At 41.4% G+C, this 14484-nt stretch overlaps 1 protein-coding gene across 10 annotated transcripts in view; it reads right to left on the reverse strand.

Moving 5' to 3' along the window:
• The window catches only part of LOC119173563 (sphingomyelin phosphodiesterase), a 1093949-nt gene that overhangs the window by 831377 nt on the left and 248088 nt on the right, over window positions 1-14484 (reverse strand). For all 10 annotated transcript variants that reach the window (XM_075896398.1, XM_075896399.1, XM_075896397.1 and 7 more), the window contains one exon: window positions 7461-7652. In XM_075896398.1, the coding sequence (XP_075752513.1) occupies window positions 7461-7652 (192 nt within the window). The remainder of the gene's footprint in view (window positions 1-7460; window positions 7653-14484) is intronic.

Genomic DNA, 14484 nt, shown 5'->3' on the forward strand with positions numbered 1-14484 from the left:
TTCCAGAGCTAGTATTCAGTTGTGCCTGATTTAGTCTTCAAGCCTACTGTTATTTTTATGAGCGTCATGGACAACATACGCCAGTGATTAATCATATGGATAGTCCAAAAATTATTAAAGAAAACGACAAACATTGTTTATGGTGCCTATTCTTTTTAGCACAGCAAAAGCCTTACCGGTTGGTGAGTCTGGTCACGGAATGCTAAATTGAAAAACGCCACAAATTATTTCTGATAAGAATTATTCTACCTGCATTGAGTACGAAGTTGTGCACTCACATGCGAGAGAGGTTCCTGATTGAGCGTGATAGTTCACTGTGCTTGCGTGCAATCTGTGCGCATGCGCCATGGTTCAACTTGGTTCACTGGCTGCCGCGACGGCAGCACCGCTACACACTGGGCAACTAGTTATGAATTCTTTTGGTAATAAAATTTATTTATGAAGAAACGTTCGTGTTATATATTTAATGCAAAGCAAATAAAAGCTCTTGTGAATCCTCTTCAAAAATTATAAAGGCTGTTTACGCATATTTGCCAATGCTTGTAGTGGCTCAGTGCACTCCACTGTTGTCATATGCCGTTCTTGGCGTAAATGCTTCTCATATTTACATTGTTTACAACTGTGTGACTTTCATGAAAAATTGAAATAACTTTAGCTATCTTGTAAATTGCTACAATTTCCGATGTAAAATCTTAAACCTGCCCTTGACTCGAAACATCTTACCGCAATAAGCACTGTTTTTGTTGCAATTTTGCTAAAGTGCCACCTAGCCAAAAATACTAAACACCAATTTTCAGTCATTCGTGTCTTTTCATCATATCTTTCACAGAATAATGCTTGACTTGTCACAAAGCATTTCTGTCAGCTGTGTCAAATATTTCGCTGTTCCATACTCACACGCACAAAACTATTTTCTACCAGACTCACTCAGCCTTCAAATAGTGAGACTCTTTTGGACGCCAAAATAGTACACACCATGACTTCGGGCTGGATCCGAAACTCAGTGAGTCTGAATGAGTTGACTAATGAGTGAGTTCACTAATCTATGCGTTGAATACAGGAAGTACTTTCTCTGCTCATGCCAGCATTTTCACCATAAAAAAGAGAAATTAATGGAGAGTATTGGAAAGGAGTGTTTGCCCACGGATGCTGTCAAGACATAGCAATGTCGGTAGGTGTAGGTGATGCTAAAGCAAGTGATGAACATACTCAAGTTTTCTACGAGAGACAAGATTAAGCAATGCATGGTGAACCACACTACATGACAGGAGGCGCTCAGGGTGAGCGATTGCCGACGAATTTTGGCAGGCTAACCGCGCCTATGACAACATCCCCACCACCACCACACGAAGATTCTGCAAGTCTGATTTGTCACGCTAAGTTTAAATTTACAGACATCGCTGACCAGCAAAAAACTCGTAACTCACTCAAGCGGCACCTTAAGCTTTTAAAAAGAGGTATTACTTACTCGTTCTGAGAATTAAAGTGAAGAATTGGACGGAATAATGCTGGAAATACCGATATGTTGCGCCATACGAGCGAAAGTAGAGGATACTCGTCACGAGACAGAAATCTTTTGCGAATATTTTACCAACCTCCAAGTTTGCAGGCAAGCTACATTGTGAAAAAAATTCTGGTTCTTAGTTTTACGTGTTTGGTTGTTGTAGTTTGGCATAAACGATTGGTTCTCAGGAAGTTGCAACATGAAACAAGCTTTAGAAGAGAGCAGACACTTGAGAAAACGTTTTTCATCTTTTTTTCTATTTTTCTACTTCCTTTCTTATTACGAAAAGCTCCTCCTGTATGTTTTTATTACCACATAATGTATGCCATTTTCCCACAAATATTTCTACCCGCACTAAGGAAAGGGAAAAAGTCAAAGCGAACCTGTTTAGCGCTTGTGGACAGCTTCGCCAAACTATCGCTGTATGGTCTCTTTCCCAAGGCGATCTGGCTAGCTTAGCGAAAACTTGTCGTAACGATTTGCTGTCTCGTTTAGCGAGTGTATCTGAGCTATGCACTAAGCAGCGAGCACAAGCTTGCAAGCAGACGACGCTTCTCGCGTCTGCTGCTCCAGCGCGGAAGTTCGGCCGTGGTTCTGTAGGTGGCGCTGTCACAACGTTCGCCGCTGTTCCAGGGATGGCACAATCGCGGCGCGGGAAGGAGCAGAGTTTCCCCTCTTGTCTATTCCTCCGTGACCTCCAGACAGGTTTTCTGCCAAATGATATCGATGAAAGAAGCTATTGCAAGACGGCCTATGTAGCATCAGATGGTCTGTTTCAGTCTAGGCTCATGTTTTTTGGGGTTTTCTTGTTGCCTGCGACGTTCCAGCGCATCATGTATATGGTGCTTCAGCTAAGTACTAGTGAGGTGGGAAGGAACAAAGCAGCCAGCGGTACAAGTAAAAGTAACCTCCAGCTGCGGAAAACTCCAGCAGAATTGTCAGAGCACGCAATAATCGCCGGGGAGTCAAACTTAAGCCGATGCGCAGAAGCACTCAAAGACAGAGTAAGAGGCGACAAGAGGGTTTGAGTAGGGATGTTCTCAAGATATAAGCTTGAAGCAGTCATCAGCCAAGTGAACGCGAAACGCGCAACTTATGCAAATGAACAAAACCTTGTGGTAATTGCAGGTGTTCCAAACAAAATCTTAAATAAAAAGTCGGCAGGACCAGCCCCCACAGTGGCGAAAATAGTCGATGACATGTGTGCCTTTTTTTAAAGGTTTCGGTAGTGATATGCACGATACTGGAGATTCTGGCGCGTGACCGTGACTTTCGAAGAGCGGTTGTCGATGCAAGCAAAGAGATATGACAGATGAGAGAAAGCCTTTGAGGTACTGGAAATAAACAAAGAGGTGGGGTGGTTTTCAGTAACACAGAATTTCCTTCAATAGGAGGCTAGATCTTGAGGCAGGTTAGCGATCTTCAGCTCGCGCGGTAACTGTTTTGGGAAGAACACGGGCCCTTTGTGGTTCAGGATGGCTAGCAACGAGAAAAGCAACCAAGAAGACTCTTTGACAGGTGTTACAGAAAGATACATTCCAAAGTGCAGCAATATCTTAGACAAAAAGATTTCGGGGAAGATATCGACGTATACACGAGGGCCGAGCAAGTTCAGATGTAGGGTTTAATAACGTGCAGGGTGTCAGGAAAAGGTTGAAGTGGGGAGAGGTAGAAGAACAGTTAAGGGAGGAAAAGCTGATGGTGTATGGGTTTGTAGAAACACATCATAGGTACACGGAACAACCACCTAGAAATCCAGACTATGTATGAGAATTCGGGTGGTCATTCACAAGAATACACACTCGGAAATTGTCAAGCAGAAGTTCCAGAAACAAATTATGGCTAAAATAGAAAGTGAAAGGGACGAAGATGCTTCTGCGTTTTGTATACTTGTGGACAGGGGCAAAAACCAGAGAAGAAAACAAAAAATAGTGCAGTGCATAAAAACGGCATTAGAAATTTACGAGAAGTGTACGAGGTAATTACATTAGAAAACATGTAGGCGTACACAGAAGATATGGACGAACACACTGGCCCAACAGGCAGAATTCTGATGGACATGTGTGAAAGGCATGATTTAATCACTTGCAACAATACCGAGAAGTCCGAAGAGCAGATAACATGGGAGGTGAGAAGGCTAGAGTCGACGATTGATGATGTCATATGGAATGTATGATCGCCTACGGATGATGAGCATAGATGAATATCTATGGTCAGAAGCTTAGGAAGCGATTATTTAGGCAGTTTGGAAGAAAAATTGTAATGGCAAGGAGGGCATTATAAGCGACCACAAGACAATAGTATTTCAGAAAACCAAACAGAAATAACTTTTGTAGAGATTGAGAAAATAATCACTGAGGATAATAAAACAAAGTGGACGTACACAAATCGAACTGGATTGGTTGAGTTAGAGCTTGTAAAGGTACGAGTGAAGTCAACCGGAAAAAAGAGACACCAATCTAAGAGCTGGTGAGATGAGAATATGGTCGGGTGAGGAAGAGTCATATTAGGGCTTCAGCAAGCCGCCAGAAAAAAAAACACAGGTATTATAAACAAAGGGATGAACCGAAGAATTATTTTAAAAAAATTGTACAACGTTTTAAGTTGCAGAATGGAAGCGTCCAGTCTTATAAGTGAAAAGATTAAAAAAAAAGGGGACTGAAAATGAAGGGAGTAAGCAAAAACAATAGAAACCAAATGCAAGGTTTTGGAACCACCTCCCTTCTTTGAGTAATAAGACAAGCATACAACAGACGTTTATAACTACAGTCTAAGGGGTTAAATTGGAAGTGGTTGGGGCAACGGAATATATGAGAACAATGGTGAGAGAAATTTGTAAATGCAAAAAAGCGCTGCATGCACCATACCAGATGAGGATGGACGAACTGGCACAGTGGCTTTACTGGAACAACGAGAGTGGGAAAGGGCAGATAAGAGGGTCCCTATTAGCACATCAACAGGCCCTGATGTTATCCCAATTATGCTATTAAAGATCTTAGGACAAAATCCTTAGCAAACATTACGAGAGGCAGCGACGAAAGCAATATGGTTGTTGAAGCTCCCAATGAGTGGAAACAAAGCAGGATGAGCATGATCTAAAAAGAAAAGGGGGACAAAAATAAAAAAAAACAGCCAATGTCCTATAAACATGACATCAGTACTTCACAGGCTGGTGATGCTGATTTTAAAGGTAAGACTACAGACATGGGTGCAGAGTGAGGGGGTGCTGGGAGAAGTACTAATTACGTTCTATAAACAAAGAAGGTTGGAGGACAATCTGTTTTATTGGTGCAGTGTATCTAAATAGCGAAAAAAACACACAGGTCTCTGTGGTTGGCTTTTTTAGATATCGAGAGTGCTAACGTGGTGTGTTTCATGAAGACTTGTGGGGAATGGTGAACACACTAGATGCGGAAGTTGTAATAACTAATGTTCTAAAGGATATCTATAAAAGTAACAAGGTAGTGATAAAATGGGAAGAACGTATATCTTAAACTATAGCGGTACAACGCGGGATTTCACAGGGATGTCCCTCGTCATCTGTTGTTTATACTGCATTTACAAGGACTAGAAGACAGATTAAAGAATGTCCACTCGTCTTTAGTCTTTATTTTGTCTAGCAAAGAAAATGAACTTGGAACAGTATTTGATGTATGTAGTTTATATTGTAATAATGGCTGAGAACAAGGAAGATCTGCAGGTATCGATAGACATCTGCGGAAATTGGAGATAGGTTAAATTAAAGTTCAGTTGAGAAAACTTGGCAATTATGATATTTAACGATAAAAAAAGCAGTTACCATAAAATACAGGAAGTCACGCAGGAAGTAGTGGATAAATACAAATATTTGGGCGTATGAATAAACAACGGGGCTGAATACCTGAGGGAGCGCGAAAGGTACTCAATGTCCAAATGTAGCAGGAATGCAGCTGTAATGAAAAATAAGGCACTGTGGAACTATATTATGTAAACGTTGTGAAAGGAATTTGGAAAGGTGTCATGGTCCCGTGTTTGACGTTCGGCTATGCCGTCTTGTGCATGAAATCAGAAGCTAAAGCAAGACTGAAAATTAAACAACGTTGCATAGGTAAACTTGCTTTGGGAGCACACAGGAATACTCTAAATCAGGGGGTACAGGGCGACATGGAATGGACATCGTTTGAGTGGAGGGAAACTAGCAGGAAGATAGAATTTGAGGAATGACTGAGAAAAATGGGAGAGGAGCGTTTGGTTAGGAAAGTTTTCAGTTACTTGTACATAAAGAATGTCGGTACTGAATGAATGAAACGAACTCGAAAACTGTCAAGCAAATATTTAGGTAACAGAAGAATACCAAGCCAAAAGGAAACATTGGTTAAGAAGAAGGTGAAGAAAACAGAGGAACATGTGGAAAATGGTAATCCTCACGAAATCATCACTGGAAACCTACCGAACTTTCAAGCTGGAAATTGCAAGAGAAAAGATCTACGATAGTTCCGGGGGTAGTTCTCTGCTCTTCGAGGAAGGAGGTGTTATGTGGGCCAACACGTACCGAGTCAAACACGAAGGCACAAACACGTTATGTAGTGCATGTGGAGAGGAAGAGGTAACGGCTGAACATTTGATAGTGTTCTGTAAAGGGCTCCACCTTATAGTCGAAGGTAATGGCGCCGATTTTTTCAAAGCATTGGGGTTTAGGGACAGTGAAGGCAAAATAGACTTTAAACGTGTAGAAATAACCAGGAGGAGGCTAACTGATTGGTGGCTACAATCGAGGCGCGAGTGAAATTCAATTCCTAAATACACAGTGGTAAAACTTGACTTTAGGCGTCTCTCATAATCAAAATAGAGGTTTTGGAACGTTAAACCCCACAAATCAATCAATCATTGACTTTATGGCTAGGTGGCGTGAGCCACCGCCCGATCTAAAGGGCACAGCCAGATACATCCATCCATCCATCCATCCATCCATCTATCCATCCATCCATCCATCCATCCATCCATCCATCCATCCAACCATCAACCATTGCCAGCTGAGGGTTCACCCCTCCATTAGAAGGCCCAGTCTGATGCTTATGCCACAGTGGCTGGTCGCCGTTGATCACTCTTGGTGCGTTTACCGTACCGTCGGGACACTGAAGTGTTTCGATGACCGCCACCACCCAACGGCCCTCTGGAAACCCCGGGATGTCGGTGCCGCCGCAAAGTTGTTCCCGCGTGAGGACCCGTATGTGAACCTCTTCGCATCATGTCGTTGTGTTCTCCACATCGCAGTGAAAGTTCCAGCACTAAATTCGACATTTTGTACCACCTCTGAAAGCTCGTAAATGCCCCGCGGGCTCTGTGCAGTCTAAAAATGCCATAGAGGCAGTAGCGCGGTGAGCAACATGTTAGGGAACTTAAGGTGAAAACAAATTCTTTGAAACAAACGCTTTGATGCCGTTTAATTGTAAGTCTGTTAAGCGTCCCAATATTTACCACACTGATGTGTTTGATTTACATTATTTATTTATTTAAGAAGCCTGCAGACCTTTAAGCAGGATAGCGAAAGTACAAGCAAACAGTACTAAGTGCGGTGGTATCGAAAGGAATATACTAACAAGATGAATTTACCAGTAAGTAAACAAGCACTAATATTCGTGAAACAATGAAAACAAATTTACAGAATTCAGAGATCAACATTACATAAATATCTGAACCATCCTTAGGCACTGTACATGCGGACAGCCCAGTTAGCACTTACATAACAATGTATAAGACAGGAAAAATGATTAATATGCCTAATCCTGCACAAAAAGATTACACAGCAACTTTTTAGATATAGCTAATACGTTAGACTAAAGAAGTAGGAACAGTTCATTACTTCCTAGTTTGTTCTTCTCTTTCTGTGTGTCTTTTCCTTTAGCGTCAAAGAAGTCAATAAGGTACATTGTTTCAAAACAGAGTGTCTCGTGATCGACAAGCTTTGCTTCGTTACCTTGAATAGCTTTACGAGTCCTGCACATACACGAGGCGTTTCGATGCCCAGGGTTCCGCAGCCTTGTCGAAGTATGGTGGTGATTGCAGACTCCGGCCAGCCTTTGTGTAAGTACCCTCGGACGGCGGAAGTGGACAGCTTGCAGATGCTGCAATAGGAAAAGCCACTGCTGGTAGTCGGTGAGGCTGCATCCTGCGCAAAGTGGTCAGAGGTATACATTACTTCGAAATACGTTATAAACTCGTACAAGCTTTTCGAACAAGCTAACGTTCAACGCTGCGAAATGCACATGCAATCCACTTCCTAAATGCGATAATATTAGGCGAAGTTGACAAATAGCATGGCAATGTGATTGATAGCTTCCATTTTAGCCATCTTTCTGTAAGCTGGAATGCATGTTTGTAATTATGTGCGTGAGCGTAGTGGGATGGTTTTTAGAAGAAAATGGTGGAAAAAGACTTGTGATTATGTGCATGAGCGGAGTGGGATGGTTTTTAGAAGAAAATGGTTGAAAAAGACGACATTCATCACGTGGCGCACGAAAGATGCCACCAAGAAGCACGGTCCACGGGAGTTCAAAAGAGGAGTTGCAGGGCAGAGGTGGCCTAATAAAGACGGTGTCTAGGGTGCGGGAGTGGTGGCCAGCCGAATTCATGGCTAAAAGGCACCGAAACACCACCCCGGGTGCCCCATCAAGCTTACCCGACACCGGCATGTTGCAGTCGTCCCAAAGACATGTGATTCAAGACCCTCCTTTGACTCCACGATTACGAGCAAGCATTGACTATTGAACGCCGAAAGGGCGTCTGGCCAATAACCTCCATTAGGATCGGCGTCTACCGCCGGGTCATCTTGCGTCGCCTCTTGTGTGCTCACGCGCTTATGCCCACATCTTCTCACCTGTAACTGCTCATCAACACCGCTTGTCTCTAGGCAGAGGTGCTTTGGCTCGAGCGTGAATAAAGAAGAGTTTCGGAGGCTGAACGTTTTCTCACTATATATATTGCCACGTTCCTTTCCTCAAGTTTTGCAAGCACCCGTCGCACTACGTTCAGCGCAAACCGTGCTTATGATGTTGAAGAAGCTTCGAGGCTTTAGTATATCGTTTTGAAGGATTACGCTCACTTCGGGAACGTGACAGAATATTCGGGAACCTAGGTCGCTGCTAGCGATAACGCTATAATATTCTATGACAAGAATATAAATGCCAAGTGCTTCACCGCTTGTCAGTTGATCGACGGCCTATGCTCCGTTCGCCGCTATCATTGCAAGCCTGCTACCGTAATCCAACTTTCCGTTTACTGAGCACAGGTTCGCCCAAATAAACAGGGGCCGAATTCACAAAGCTTTTTAATGGCTACGCATTTTCTTAGCCGAAAATTCTCTTATCTAGAGGGATCACTATAGCGTGACTCCGAATTTAACTTTTATGGCACTTAAGAGGGCGAGGAGGACACACGATAGCCGACGAAACGACAAGGAAAGAAAGAAGTTTGTGCTGATAATATCAAGATAGCATGCAAGGCGTCTATCTAGCATGGAGAGTATACGATGATAGCAATGATTTGCTGCATCTAAGTTTCAGTTCCGCGAGCGTCTGCTACAGCGCTTACGGGATGCCGTGTACGTTGTAATAGAGGTCTTGCGGTGCTGTGCAAAGCCAAGCACTCACCTTTCATCAATGACAGTAGCTGAAAAAGGAATTGCTCGATGGCCTTCAGCGATTTCCCATGCACTATCTCGCCAAGTACAAGTAAACAACACTCCAGGTGCACCACATCAATAAAACCACGCATAAATCGATGCATGCAGTGTTTGAAAGTGTGCTTCAAATGTCTCCCCCTGTTTAACGCGACCAGTTACCTCACATTTTAATGAAGCTGCACTGCTGCTCAACTTATCCGGTGTAATCGGGCACGATATAGCGGCGAACGTAAGGGTGTTTTGTTCCTAGACCTTGACAATATCCAGGAGTGACGTTTGTGCCTGCGGACGAATTGTGCAGAAATATAAAACAGCAGTAGCCAAATCAAATTTGGAGCAGAATTTCGCAGGTTCCATGCACCGCAGCATTTTTATAATGCCGCAGTGCGAGAATGTGCATACGTTTACGTTTGTATATCTGTCTACGTAAAACGAGGAAGACTCATCCGTAGGTATCTTCGGGCTAATGCTTTTCACAAAACTCGGTGGAAATATTTCGTGCAGACGTCATCGTCGAGAGACGTTATCACATGTGCGAAAAGAACTACAAAAGAGAGAGGCTCTCGTTTCGTCTCCTAGAAAGCTTGAAATCGATAGATAATAAAAACAATTTTCTGGCCCAGCAGACGTCAGGGAAAGATTTCGCAAAGCAACGTCGGATGCTGGGAGAGCATAAAAAGCGGAGTACGCGTTATATGGTAGCGACAGCCACACAGAAAGCGAGATTAAATGTGATTGTCTTTAGATGTGAGAATCAATGCTAATTAGGAAAGTTGTGAGTTAACGAGCTAATTCTTCCTTAAATAACTATAGTGGAAACAAGCTGAGTATTCATCTAGTGAAAGTGACACTAGTTACAGTGAATTCATATTAGTTGATTGGCATTGTCACAGGCCGATACACTTTCATTTTTTTATATTTGGCACACTATAGGAAGGTAGCGTACGTTAGAGCCGGCTATCCCAACATCACGACAGTAATGTACACGATAAATAGTGCACGGTTTTACAGCCACACTTTGTGGTTTCCATCTTCTAGTAACCTTGAGGAAAGGCATTCTAATTATTTTTTCTATTTTGACCAAGTTTAACCGCACGTTTTTCCACTTGGTGTCATTCGAAGCATTGACGATATATCAGCAATATGGTCAATGCAAGCACTGCTGCAGCGGACGAGCAGTTACAACACTCAGCTACAATCTACGAGGTACTGCGTTTGATGTACAATGTCACCAAGAACTTTTTTAAGAGGTTGCCCGGCCTGAGATTATTCGTGGCGGCGGGTTCTTATTTCTTAAGAAGTGGCTTTCACGCTCTCTTCTTTCCCTCCCCTTTTCACCCAAAAGCGCTGTGCCGTGTTCCTTCATAAATTGCATACTTCAGGGATCATAACTTGCCCCTCCATCCTCTCTTATCGCAAAAGTGCCCAGTGCTGAAATACCAATATAATGCCTGGTATATTACTTTTCACGTGTATTGATATTCGACCAGTGATCAGTCATCACAATGTTTTGAAAAAAATCTAGACATGCAGCGACCTAATTGCTTGCGGCCAAGTTGACTGCCTTGGTCGGGGGACGTTCTGGTGCTAATTTGGTGGGCATTATTACATGCAGCAAGGAAAAAAAGCACGGAGAGTTAGAGAGGACTTAAAAAGAGTGATTAATTTGGGTCTTCTCTTCCGCTATCTGTCATGCTGCGCGATGCAGTTTAATGTCGCTGTAAATGGTTAAAATGAACTATAGCAGCTAATACAGTTCTGCTGAGAGGATTCCCTACTGTCCAGAGTGGGACAGAAAAATGTCAATTTCATTTGTGTCATAGAGAGAAACTCGGCTTTTGGCTACAACAATAAAGTCTTAAACCGACGTTTATATCTATTAAGAACAGTTCCAGTACAGATGAAAGATGCATGGACAAAATTCATGTATTCAGCTTTACTAGGTTTGTGAATTTAACAGTAATCGCCAACCAAAATTACAATACACATAAATATCACACACTTATACAACTACGGGTGATCGCTTGTTTCTTTTGTCAAAAATTGATTTGTTGAAATCGACACATTTGACCAACGCCATGTGTACAAGATATGCCATCTAGAGTATCTCTGCTCTAAACTAATATGCGCTGGCTGGTTCCATTTTACCCAATTTCTTGCTCATGAGTGCACGTTGGCAAATGAAACAACTTTGAATGCACATGGTTTGTGTACGATTACACCTATTTTATGCAGTAAAAAACAAATTGATATGTATAATGGCCCAGAAAAAAAGAACTAGAAACACATTCAGCCAAATCATTACCAAACTTACTCATTAATCATAAATGGATTCTCATTTAAAAGTTGCATGCATACATACATTCATACATACATACATACATACATACATACATACATACATACATACATACATACATACATACATACATACATACATACATACATACATACATACATACATACATACATACATATTACAGGTGTATGTATAAATAATACACGTGTAAATATTAGGATGTATGGCTATAAACAACAATGTTAATACCAATTTGAATATACAGGAAGTAACTTACGAGAGAAATTCACCATCACTGTTATGTCTGAACTCGGTGTTTCTCGAACAATCTCAGAAAAGCTTGATGCGTTGTTTTGGTGTTGCCCAGTTACAAGCAGTTTTCATAAGAAGTACAAGAATAAAGCTCTTGATAATGTCATGCTAAAAAAATGGCTGTGCATCAAAATTCCGTACATGTCTGCATCATTACTCTGTTTATTTACCTAGCTTGGCTCATTCACAACACACTAACATAGTATGTTAGGACACTTGGGCGAAAAATCGGCACAGCGCAAATAAATTGAAGAAAACGAATGAATAATACAATTCTAAGCTACTAAGCTTCTCGATGCAAGCAGTGTTTATATCAACAGCTATGGACCTCATTTCGCTTCCCGAAAACACTCCTCAAAAAAACTTCGAAGTTTGCACATCAGCACAAATCATATACAGCTATCTGTTAGTCTGCTTGAAAAAAATTCAGTTCACTGGTGGGCAAAGACTGTACACTAAATGTGTGAAGTGATGGACCAGTGCACAGCATGTATGTCTTGCTGCTGGCCTGAACTGCGATGTTGCTCAGCACACATGTGTAAAATCATTACTAATACTATTCAACTACAACGTAATTATGCGTCATTCGCATGAAACTTGGACCACATTAAATGAATAAAAGCACAGTTGGCTTAAACATTTAAAAATGAAACTACGTTTTTATAGAGTTTTCACAACTCAACAGAGAATAGTATTAATGGTTATAAACACACTGTTACTTTCATTAACAAAAAAATTTAGCATGCCAGCTACAGTATTAGAGTACACCAGTACCATTATATGGCTAAACAATTGTACAGGCACCCAGGAAAATATAAGTAAATACAAGCTATAGCTACACATAAATTAAAATAAATACTTTTATTTCTTGTCTGAGTAAAGTTGCATTGATGATATGTCTCTTGCATAGTAAACAATTACATTACGAACAAACCTATCCGAGCAAAGTATACAATAAAAACTTACACTTACACAGTAAAAACAGAGAAGTACGCTGTTGAACGACGGACAAGCAGTGAGATAACAATACACAAGCAGTAAAATTTACTGTTTAATATACTGGGAGTAGTGATGATCTTCTTCCTTTCAAATGAAACAATCTCCATAAAATCACCTCCCAGAACACAATTACCGTAACTAGCACACACATAGCACAGTTTGTGCTACCCAAATGAGTGTATACTGAAATATTATATCGACTAAGTACAAGATTACTGCTTCCAAGGCTTTACTTCTTGTACTACAAAGAGTGCAAACACAGTTACCTTTGCCCACCATGGATGGTGTGATTTATTGCAGTTAAATGCAGAGACCCGCCAGCACTTTGATTTACATGCATGTTAAAATCTTTAGCTCAAAATAATTATACTACAGCAGCCTTTAAATTAGTGCCATAGTTTGGTATATTCCATGAAAAAGTTCAATAATTAGGAATGCAAGCAAAGCAACTGCTAGATTATGAACTGCTAAGAAGTTAAACTGCAGCTGCACAGAATGATACTGCTTATACACTTCAAACTGCTCCTGACATCACATTGTGCTCTTTCTGCTGCCGTAAACTTTGAGAGACAGAACTGTCACTTGTTGGTATTCTGTGCTCCGTTCTTGATACACTGTTCATGACCATGGACCACCAGATTGCTTGTTACTGCTAGACCTTAGCAAAATACAGTTCACTGTTACAACCATGCTACATACAAAAGTGTACAGTTGTTGACTAGTTGCCCATATCTACAGATGTCGTATTTTCAGAAGCTGATGACAAGTATACAGAAATAATAAAAGAAACGAAGTCTCAATACACACACAAACATTTAAGAGTGAAAATATATTTTATTATGATACAAGAGGAAAACTACAATCTTATAGAGGATGGCATAAAACTCCTTCCACGCATAATAAATCAATAAAATTTGTTCTGTTTCTGCTTAACACTAGGAGCGAGAAGCAGACCACAAATGAGTTCGCTGAGAAACACAAGTTAGACTGCATTACAAGACAACAGCTAATATTCATAACTTTAAGGCTGTCTAACATAGCCAGATCATCATACCGTGTATAGGAGCAAATGGGCAGTCTGGAAGACAGAAAGCACTTGTGGAATATGAGTGTGCTTGTTGCTCACATCTATTATCCGAAACGAAGAAAACCTTTCAAAAATGCACTTCATCAGGAGAAATAATCATACGCAACAAGCTCAATGGGCTCCTACAGGTGCCACCAACACTTATCATTATTGTTGATAAAAGTGTCTTGCCAGATGCATACGATGTGTCCTGCACAGAACTCCAAAAAAGTGCTCCATGACTTCGCTGGCATGTGTGCTGACTGCATCGCACTGCTGCTGAAGTAGGCTAGCCACAAACAGAGAGATGAAGAGCCGTGGCTTTGAGGCACACTGAACGTCACCTTTAGAGACCAACAATGCAAACTTAGGTCAGCTACAATTTGTAGAAACAAATATCACTATGCAATCGTGGTGAACACGTTCGGCATAAACAGAACATGCCACAGCACTAAAAGAGAAACACTACATCAAGCAAACGATGCAGTTACGGGTCCTATGTTGTCTGAAACATGTAAATAGGTCTTTCTCCTTGCAAGTTGTGAACAGCCAGGCAATTTTCACCCACTTCCTATTTCCTTTCAGGGCACTTGATCCACAGAGTGAGTCACAAGCTTGTGAGCTCAATAAGGAATCAAAGTATG

The sequence above is a fragment of the Rhipicephalus microplus genome, chromosome 5 (assembly GCF_043290135.1).
Source record: "Rhipicephalus microplus isolate Deutch F79 chromosome 5, USDA_Rmic, whole genome shotgun sequence".
Taxonomy (NCBI): Eukaryota; Metazoa; Arthropoda; class Arachnida; order Ixodida; family Ixodidae; genus Rhipicephalus; species Rhipicephalus microplus.